Source organism: Parasteatoda tepidariorum, chromosome 6 (assembly GCF_043381705.1).
Source record: "Parasteatoda tepidariorum isolate YZ-2023 chromosome 6, CAS_Ptep_4.0, whole genome shotgun sequence".
Taxonomy (NCBI): Eukaryota; Metazoa; Arthropoda; class Arachnida; order Araneae; family Theridiidae; genus Parasteatoda; species Parasteatoda tepidariorum.
In genome coordinates this window covers 19972-31111 of record NC_092209.1, presented here as the reverse complement: position 1 = coordinate 31111, position 11140 = coordinate 19972, and the positions used below count along the sequence as shown (strand labels likewise).

The window sequence follows — 11140 nt, the reverse complement described above, 5'->3', positions numbered from 1 at the left end:
CAATAATAGATTGCGTTCAGAACAAGGTTACGACGGCGATCACGAAGTTAATCCCATTGAAAATAATCTACAAGAAACGATTTCAAATCGCGAAGTTGCGAAAACGAACATGTGATATAACGATATAAGGTCTCAAAAGTGATTCTGATTCTACCGCTCATCAGTCAAGGCCGTCTCAACATAACGAAACAATATCGTCTTCCACAGCGCGAGTTGGCATCGGAACGTAAGAGAAAGTCCTTGCGTGTATCGCTATATCGTTATATCGTCTTCTTCACTCGACGGCTTAAATCAAATTTCTGATGCATCGCTTGGAATGAAAGTCGCTGTATCGGTTTGCCGATATAGGCGTTAAATCGATATGTCGCGATATATCGATTTATAGCCCAGTCCTAGTTGGCACATAAGAGAAAATTGTCTTGAGAGTTAAGAAAGAACCTCGTGAAAATAAGAAAAATACAGCACTTTTAGTTTCAGCGTTTGGATGAGAAAAAAAAATTGGATTCTCTAAATGACATATCATTAAAAATTTTAGTATTTTTCATTTTTTTGCAATTATTACTTATTCATTTTTTATATATTGTTCTCCGGTCATCGTCATATTGTCATATCATTACTTATTTCATATTGTTATATCATTACTTAGTCATTTCTAATGAAAAACAAATTTGCAACAACATGCGCTTTCCTTTTTCTTGCAATTATCCGATTATTTTTTTTAACGTAAATGTAGAATTTTATTAATTAAATATCATAATCTTTTTTTCAGAGACATTTATACTTATTACACAAATCTTCGACTAATTTATTTTTAAAGAAAAAAACTTAGTGAAAAAGAAATCCCTATCAAGGTTGTTCATGTTGTTTAAATTTTGAAACAAATGAGATGAAAATTGATTGTAATCGTGCCTGTCTTTTTCAGATATATGAGAAAAAATGTGTTTGTACTTTATTGGGTAATTCATTTAGCTAATGCATTATGAATCACTCAAACTTATAGTATTGAATATAAGATGGAAAAAAGGGAGCTCTAGCATAAATTATTAAATTAAACTTGTCTTGCGGGAGGACTTTTTGTGTGATTGTAATTAGCATTTTCGTTTTGTTGTTGGTGAATTTTGATCTGCAATGAATTTAAAACAAAATCCACTTACCATCATGCTTGGAACAAAGTTGATAATTCTAACCCTTGCATTTCTGAAGGACACTCCGACATATGCGAATTGAGAGCTGTAAAATGAAATCAAAATAAATATTGTTTTCCGGAAAATAATCTTCAAATTAGATGCTGTAATAAAATTGTTTTGCTTCTACAAGGTAATCAATGGAGCCATTTTTAATGGCCAAAAAGAAAAGGAATTTCAAGTGTAGACAATTGTTAGCCCTTCCAGTAATGTCCATCGCCATTTTCTGTCAACTTGTCTCCAACTGCTGCAATCTCATTACGATAAATCTCGGTGGGTTTGGTCGAAAAGAAGTCAGTGAGTGTTGGCACAAGTCTGCTCCAGTAGGGAAGAATTCTCCACTAAAACTATTGTTTAGGGATTTGATATCACAAGGTCAGGTGAGTAAAGAGGATGACATAAAGTCTTCCGACCAAGTCGATATATGCTATTCCTGGTCACCAGCGCGACGTGCAGCCAAGCGTTGTCATGCAAAAATAGTACATCTTTGCGATTCTACAGAACTGTCTCCTTGTGTTGCAATGCTATTGTGAGACATAGAACGAGACTACAAACTTACGAGCATAATTTTTACCACTTGCAAACACAGACGTCAAAAGAGCCAAATGAATGCTATTCCGTTAAAAGACAATTACGAATTGTGGTACTAAGGAATCATTTATTAACTATTGGAAAGTGTACGCAGCATAAAACACGAAAAGAATGCTACACCATTGAAAAATAATAGTAAAGCTTGGTAATTAATTTAATAAATTATTTTAATTTTATAAATAAGAATTGGCTAAATAATTTTCCTTTAATTTAAAATAGGAAAACTTACATATTATAAAGTCTGGGATAAAGTATTTTTCTTTCCTGATATCCATTATCCAATTCCTACAAGAATTGAAAAGAAAAAGAAGTATTATTTGCAACGTTTCAAAACTGGACATAGTTAATTAACTATAAACATTCACGGTCTCGCTCCGATTTCTTAAAATTTTCCCACTGATCCATAGCAACAGCAACTTGCTCCAACAGCAACATCTTTATTTGAGACATAGTTGTTTTTTACCGCCACGGCATGCAAATCTTTGGAAATTTAAACCAACAAACAGTTTTAAAATTTACACTATTTCGACGTTAGAGAGGTAGTAGGTTTGGATTATCATATATTTTTAAACAAATATACTGTACATCGTGTAAAAAAAAATATCATCCTGAATGACTTTTGATCTAATGATCGGATCTTCACGTTCTAAGACTCGATCTAAATGGTCCGAGGAGGTGACCTCAAATATGCTTATCAATTAGTGTAGACGATATTTTAAGGTAGGTAATCAGATGCAAATCGTACTTTCTCATGATAAGTATACTTTTTTCGACAGATTTGGTTTTCTGAAACCCAAAATATATGGGAAAGACGCAATCTGGGAAATATGGTCAAAATATTTTAGACAGGAGATCTGTCCAAAGTTTGGACCCCTTAATGTTAATTTGATTTTATGCGTATTTCGCTATATCTCGAGAACTTTTTAAGTGAATCATAAAGTTTTTGCACACAAATTTGTTTTGTCCAAAGATACTTCCGTACAAAAAATTAATTTTAGAGAATATTTGCTATTTCATTTAATAATAATTTAAATAATTTTGAATGCAAGTTATAAAATTCCTTAGTTTAATTTAAAGCACGTAATTTTGCATTTTAAAATACAAAATTTTAGTGAAAACGATCGAATAATTCCTGAGAAATCGAATTTTAAAGATCTCGTATATTTAAAATTTGATTTCTCAGGAACTATTCAACTGATTTCCGTCGATTTTTTTATCTTGCCATCTAAAATTACGTACTTTAAAATGACGCAGATGCAAAAAATTGTATACCTTACAATTCCAAATTCTTGCAATGAAATAATGAAAAATAATAAATATTTACTAGTTTTTATTGTATGGAGTTATCTTTGGACGAATGAATTTAATAATTTTGTGCAAAACTTTTCGGTTCGCTTCAAAAGTTTGCGAGATATAGTGAAATACGTTACTAATTAAATTAACATTAAGGGGCCCAAACTTTGGACCCCTCTCCTGACGAAATTATTTTGACCATATTTCCCAGATTTCCTCTTTCCCTTATATTTTGGGGACCAGAGATCCAAACCCATTGATAAAATGGTATGTTATTCAAAGAAAGTCGTTAGCACTAATTAATTAGCATATTTGAGGTCACCCCCAGAAACCATTAAGATTGATACTTAGTTTGTGAAAATCCAATGATTAGAACAAAAGTTATTCAGGGTGATATCTTTTTTTTTTTTTGCGGACTGTACTTTAAATAAATTGAAAAATTATTGTGTTTAAGAAAGAAACAAGTTAAACACCACCTTTCAATTTAAATTCCCTACAAATAAAATATTCTTTCAGTTTAAAGGGAATATTTATTGTTTGTTTGAGTATATTTTATTTGGGACTTTTTAAAAATACATTATTTTCCCCCTGATTCTTCAGAATCTAATGGATCTGCTCGTGGAATGCCTACTGATAACAACATTGTTGTCAATGAAGCCTACAGTGATTACTCTGATCAATCCCTAGAATCACCCATTCATAGAAAATACCATCCCAATTACATACCTGCTGACGTTCCCATCAACAGGCTTCCCCACAGCAGTCCTCTGCAGAATTCCCCCAACGAGGCACATCGAGGTTCTCCTTTTCCTCCCCATCAACCTGGTTTTAGGCATGTATTACAAGGTCAAAATCACATGTAAAAGAGAAAGTACAAACACAGAATGAGCTTATAGTAATTTTCATGTGTTTTTCTTTCACCTTTTTATATTTATATTCTTTTCTTTTAATATATTTTTTTTAATGTCTCTAATTTATTATATTAAATCCTGTTCAATTCTCTAGAAAATAACCATATTTTATTTTAAACTTAAATGGAAACTTTCATTGGACTGAATGATCTTTTTGAATGAAATACAGAAAGAGACCTAAAATTTTTTGGAATAGAATTTTCATGCAACAATCAAAGCTGTTTGAATCATGAATATTTTTTTTCTGAAGTGATTATGTTGGAGTTTTTTAAAAATAACAAACATTTCCTTGTAGTTAACATTGTAAAGTTTAAAAAAAAATTGATGTTTTTTTTATTGTTATTAAAAATAAATGTAATAGAAAAAAAAAATTTTTTGTCTTGTAAAGTGGTATTTGGAGTAGTGAGGATAAAAAGTGAAATGAAATAGATTTTTAATTTTTAAACAAGATTTTATAACCTTTTCATACTAATAAACAAAAGAATGCTGTGCAAAAAATGATATTCACACACAGTTCTTATGAATGAAAAAGCATGGTTATTGTACATCCGTACCCAGGAATGTATAGAATTTTAAATCGAATAAAAATTCAACTGTTCAATTACAGATTTTCTAGTTTAATAATTTAGATGTCATTTTTAAATCAATTTTAATACAACTGATTGTCATTACATATACTTTAAATCATACGTATTAAATGGATGAGGAGATCTGCTTAAATTATACTTATTAAAAAGGGTTAATAACAAAACTTTTTTTTGTGTGTTTTATTGTTTATATATTAGTGTGTATTTATTTTGATTTCATGAATGTCTAATAAGAAAATATATATTTGTTTGTTTTAGTTAACTCTTGATCTGTATTATATGTTATGTATGTAATCATTTTCATTGAATTTGACTTTGCAACTTTTTACTGAACACAATTACTTGATTCTGAAGTGTATAATTTGTACCCATTGCATATTCTAGTCATGTTGAGTATTGGAATTGTGTTTATGCATGGAAACACAATAGTTTTATCCTTCTGAATTTGATGTGTGTCTATAAAACATTTGTATATTTTGGTTTACAATAATATTATTAACCAGTTTGTCAGCATGCATTCGATGAATACATGCATACCTGCATATGTGTTTTAATTGTTTATGTTAGCGTCATTTTAAGTCATTTAATCAAGAATGAAATATCATGGCATACATTTTGTTACCTATCTAAATGTCTTGTTGAAAACCCGACAATTGACCTTTTCCAAGGTGTCTTCGGAGAAGGCTGAATAGATTTTATTGTAAAACAAAAACCTTTCTATTTAATGATTTTAATTGCATTTTTGAGGCATCCTCTATTATTTTTTTTTAATTCATTCATTTTAATCTTGTCCTCCGACAGTCTTGTATTTAAATTATTTGCATTTTTGCTTCTTTTGATAAGCTATTTCATTTTTGTTTTAAGTGTGTAAATTTATATTCTTCAAACATTAGAGTTATTAAAATAACTAGAATTTTGTGATGCTTTTCTTAACTATATTATGATGTATACATTCATTGGCATAAAGATTAGAGCTCCTAGAAAAGATTGTCAAAATGAAACAAAATTTTATATATGATTACAATGTAAAATTTTACAAGGTTTATGTAAGTAAGGCATTAAAAAAATATCATTTATTGCAGAAAAAAAAATTCAAATAAATGAACATTTTTAGTACCTTCTCTTTGCCACTTACTGTAAAACAAATAGACTTGGGGGTTGTCAAATTTTCACTCCCAGATATGCTTGTTTGGTGACAAGGAAATCCCTATTTTGATTTTGAAGAGAGAGGGCGTTCTCTTCTACTCATTTCATTTTTCCCTTCAGGGTTATGCTTCATTCCCAGCACTTATTATGTTGTGTTTGTTATGCACAATAGAATCAGTGAAATCAACAAAGTGAAATGCTATTTTAAAAGAAATGGGTAAGTCAATTTCAGACCATGATTTCTGTATTAATTTTTAAAAATATTGCATTATTGTGAGTTTTTATCCTCTTAAAATTATAAGAATACTGTTTTTATTTTTATCCCAACCTTTTTGAAATCAACCAAGAGTTCTTTAATAATGACAATAAACCTATAAATGTTGCTATCAAGCATAAAACTAATTTGTTCAGAAATGCTTTACATGATATTATTGCCAAACAGGGTGACCCCCACAAAAGGGCTACCCAAACAACGTGATTGATTGCATACCTACTTAAAAAGAGTTCTAATCCTTTTCAACCGCTCTCAAATAACGACACAGATAATCCTGATTCAGAATCTAATGAAATTATTATTGATAATCTTACCACTCATTCTCTTCCCAATCCAATATAAACCTTCAATCTTCTCATTTTAATCCATGCACCCAAGCTAAACCCAATAATGTTCTAAATGGAGCAAAATTTCTTTGAAATGTTAGATTTTTTTTAACAAATCTCTAAATTTCGAAATAACTGGTAAACCTAACAGTGAATACCTTAAAATTTTTACTAGTACCCCTAATGACCACAATAAACCAACTGAATTCATAAATAGGAAATTAACAGTGGCATTCTTTTTAGACGTCACTAAAGCTTTAGACATCTTTATCCAACTTGAATTCCCCGACACCATGATTCACATCCTTCTGCGTAAGCTCTCTGATCTCTCCTTAACTCCCTCATCTAACTATCTGTGTGACTTCCTAAAGGTAAACGATTTTATTTTTGCAGATGATACTGCTATCATGGATCAGCCATCATTCTCTTTTAACTTTTTATCACTACTCTCGAAAATTGGCTAAAAGACTGGAAAATTTCAATTAATACTGTTAAGTGTGTGGCTATCATCCTAGGCATCAAAAGGAAAATCCATGATCCTCTGACATTGTTTAATACTATGCGGCGGTCAATAGCCGTTAATTATCTTTGTGTTACATTCGATATATGATACAAGCTAACAATCAAAACTCTCCCTATGCAATAAACTCTTTATTTTTAATGCCACACTTAGATCCATCTTCTGCTTCTGTCTTTTGGCGCCATCTATCCTTGAATTTAGATGGCCTTCAATATTTTTATAATACCAAATGTTATTGATACAAATTTAGTTATCATTCTATTGTTTTTTTTCTCTTATTGTAATTATTGCACATAATTTTTTGAATGATTCCGCTTATTGTAAATACCCATTCATACTTTTTGAATAAATTTGGCCTGCCATGAGGGAGATACTACTACCTTGACGCAACCTTTGTAACGCATTTTGTATATCATATCTCAGATTAACATTCTCCCTCTCAATTATTATATTGGAGGTGCCAGACTTTGATGCTTCCCTTGTTTAGTGAGAAACCTGGGGATCAAGCTGGTCAAATGCACTCCTGTCTTGTTGAAATATGGATCCTGCCATGAGTGGCATTACATGTGCACTGGATCAATATTAGTTATCATATCCGCACTTCTTAAAGATGGTCATCACTGACTAAACTAAATCTGGGTTCATCACTGGTTCCGTTGCAGTCCAATCCCATTGAGGGTGACACCACTCCAAACAAAAGCCTCAATGTACAGCACTTAAATAGATTGTCATCTCAAATCATTCAATTTTTGAAGCAGCTGTGTAACCTATCATAGAGCCTGCGCTAGCGGTGACTGTACTGAAACCTCTTTTCATTTCTATTTTTTCATCATTTTGCTTTAATCACTTTCAACATTGTTTCATTCTGACCACTCTTTGTTGGAGCTCTTAATTTTTATGGAAAGCATCGCAATGTTAAGATGCCTTGTCAAAAATGCATATTTTTTAATAGATTTGAAGAAATTCTTTCAAAGAAAAGAAACTGAATTAAAAAAAAATGTTTTGTATGTAGGTAGCTTTCTTCCTCACATCACATAAAAAGATGCAAGTGTATGGCCAAAAATAAATTCAAATTTTTTTTCTTTTTATTTATTGGTATGTTACAAATAAGTTAAGTAACTTAAAGTGTATGTTTTGCATACTGTGATTTTCATTTTCTAGTGCAGTTTCATACTTAATTCTGTACTGTCCGGCAACCAAGAGAGGAGCTTTTGGTGATTGTCAGACTATATGTAAATGATTGGTAGTGTAATTTAAGATGAGAATTTATTAATAACCCTGTATTCAGGACTTAATACAGTTTTTGTAAAAATTTATTCTTGTGATACTTAATATTCAATTTTGTTAATTTGAACTTATTTTCCACACTTTTGTTCCATCTCTTTGGTGGGAAAGCTTTTAAATAGCTGACAAAAATTCTGAAAGCTTTGGTTTTTAAATGTCTAATGTCCCTCTATAAAATATTTTGCAAGAAGGTTGGCAGGCCTGCGTGTTTAAATTATTTGCATCATCTTCCAACCATTATCCGATTAATAACCCCTTTAGGTACAGGGTTAAATGTTGATTTTGAAGTAGTTTAATCGATTTTAAAGTTGCATGAATATTAATTGCTAGGTTTTATTTTCACATCACATTATGCAACCTGTGATAGATTTCAATAAAATTGATATTCAATAAAAATACAAAACTTAGATGATTTGCTTAAAAGATAAAAAAAAAGTAGACTAAATAGAAAGGGGGATTGATAGTACAAATTTACACAGGTGAGATTTTTAAATCAAACATCACAGTTCATATTAAAGTCAAACATAGGGATTCATTTCCGTGTGTTTTAAAAATCAAATATCATGCTCACAAACTAAAATGAAAAAAAGGATTCATTTTCTGGTGTTTTAAAAATCAAATATCACAGTATGTATTCATACAATTTCAAAGCCTTTATGAGTAAGAATAACTTTTCCTGACACTATTTTTATCTATTTTTTTATTACTAAAATATAATCTGAATATGTAAAAAGAATTGATCTTTGTTAGCAATATTGTTATAAAATATGGGTATGTTTAAAATATGAGTTCATTTGAACTTAAATGAATAAAATATGTACATATTAAAGTTTCATACAATAAAACTAAAATGAAATAATATATCAATTTCTAAAAATTAAAATTTGTAATTATGTAATTGTTAAAATTGGCAGCAATCAATAAATACACTTTTTTTCCTAATAAGTATGTTTTCATTATGGTTGAGATCTCTTCCTGGAAGAAATTATAACTGAAAGAAATTATAATTGATTAATAAAGTTGTTTTACTATTATTTGAGTTTAAATTAAATGAAATTCAATACAAGTTACTTTTTAAAAAATTAAATGTAAACAAAAAACTTTTTTTAATTAAAAGAAAATAAAAATTATGCTTATTTTTAAAAAAATCACTATCATTTATATTATTTGTTTTAGTTTCATGCTGAATTCTGAAATCTAAATACGTTATTAAATTTAAATCCTTATTATCGTCATTTTCTTAAACAAATTGGTACACTTATATTTAAATGAATGATGTGTACTTAAATTAAGTTCTCTGAATATTCTGTTTAAAGATAGAATTAGGGATAAATAGAGTATCTACATTTTCAATTGTTGTATTGTACATTTGTATTATGTGATGTTTCAATTTAGGTGTTTTGATAATTTTTCAAAAAGCTACTACATGGATGGAAAAAGTAGCTTCGTTATTTCTCTGAGAAGGCGATTTATACTACTATTTTTTTATATTTAAGGCTACTAACGCAACTATTTTCAAAGATAATTGTAGTGGATACCCTGAAAAGAACTTCCTCTTACGTTCTTGTTCGAACTATACAGATCTGGTAAAAATATATAACTGACACCGCTGACTTATGTGTCATAATGTACTAAATTTGAAAGAATAGGTCTACACAAAGCTTGTGTTGCATTTGTCTGACAAATGTTTGAAATATTATTTCCCTTATTTATTATTTTTACTTCCCTAGTGGAAAATCTGACCTGAAATGTCAAGCTAGGAGAATTCTGGATGACACATTCTAAATCGCTCTTGCAATATATTTATTAGTGAATAAAAAATGTTTTTAAAAAATCATTCTTTGTGTAGTTATTCTATTTATGATATACCCATTTATTACACGGAGATAGATATTGAAACTAAAAATGAAGTTAAGTTGTGAATTCTACTACTGTGATACCTTCTTCACTCTGAAGTCAATTTGAGTGACTAGAAAAAAAGGTCCCCCTCGTAGACAAAATTTTCAATTGTTTATTTTTTACTTCTTTATTTATGTTTATAACATAAACAGTGCTGTTTGTTTCCTATATAAAAAAGTATTAAATGCTGGAAATAAAAAAAATAGAGAAGTGAAGATAAAGGAGGTTCCCTGGTAGTGTGGACTTTGCAAGCATAGCTGCAGCTTACTTATTTGTTGTTACTTGCTCCGTTAACGAAATAGGAGTGGAAACTCTTCATAATATTTTGAGGATTAAAGGATTTCTGTATCAAAAGAACGTCTGTAATCCCTCAGATAATGACAGCACAAATAATTAGCTAATGTATAATCCACCCTTTTTTGGCAATCTTAGCTTAAAAATGGTCCTAACAAGCTCTTAAAATTTGTAATCTGAACTAGAAAAAATAGTTTTTTTTTTTTTTTTTTTTTAATTCTGAGTCTGTGGTTAAACACCATTGGATAGGAAAGTAGCACCCCGGTAATTTCCCTTAACCCCTCATTTAATATTTCTATTCCTTTAAAACATTTTTCAAACCTGCATTAAGTTCACTTACCTTGTACTATTTTTATCTTTACCAAATATAAAAAAAAAGTATTCAAACGTTGGAATTCTATTTAATAAATAAAACACCTTCCGTATATTTATTTATATTATGTCTTTTGCGATAAATGAAAGTAAATGCATCATTTCTTGATCTTTGCGAGTTTTTTGAATGGAAAATCGCAATTTCTCGATAATTAATGCGGAAGAATCTAAGGTTTTACAAAAAATATGATATAGCAAAGGAATTTAGGAAACAAAAATTCATTATAACGTAAGAAAAAGTGCAGTGTGATCATGGATTCTACCCAAACCATCTGAAAATGCGCAAAGTTGTTTGGAAGAGACAATTTAACAACTGTGCAGGAAGATATGTCTTGCCTGTGACAACGAAATACCGATTCTAAAAAAGTGGCGCATTGAAAGGTGGAGTTGCACGACATGATCAACACCTTAAACAGCGATAAGTGATAGTATTCCGTCATTGTTTGGAGTGATGTGTGC

At 29.9% G+C, this 11140-nt stretch overlaps 1 protein-coding gene across 7 annotated transcripts in view; it reads left to right on the top strand.

Annotated features, from left to right (window-relative positions):
- The window catches only part of LOC107443255 (transmembrane channel-like protein 5), a 99415-nt gene extending 89462 nt beyond the window's left edge, over positions 1-9953 (top strand). For 5 of the 7 annotated variants that reach the window (XM_043053597.2, XM_043053598.2, XM_021148247.2 and 2 more), the window contains one exon: positions 3669-9953. In XM_043053597.2, the coding sequence (XP_042909531.1) occupies positions 3669-3931 (263 nt within the window). In that variant the 3' untranslated portion in view covers positions 3932-9953. The remainder of the gene's footprint in view (positions 1-3668) is intronic. The other 2 variants (XM_043053601.2, XM_071181559.1) reach the window with 1 other exon arrangement.
- The last annotated feature ends 1187 nt before the right edge of the window (positions 9954-11140 follow it).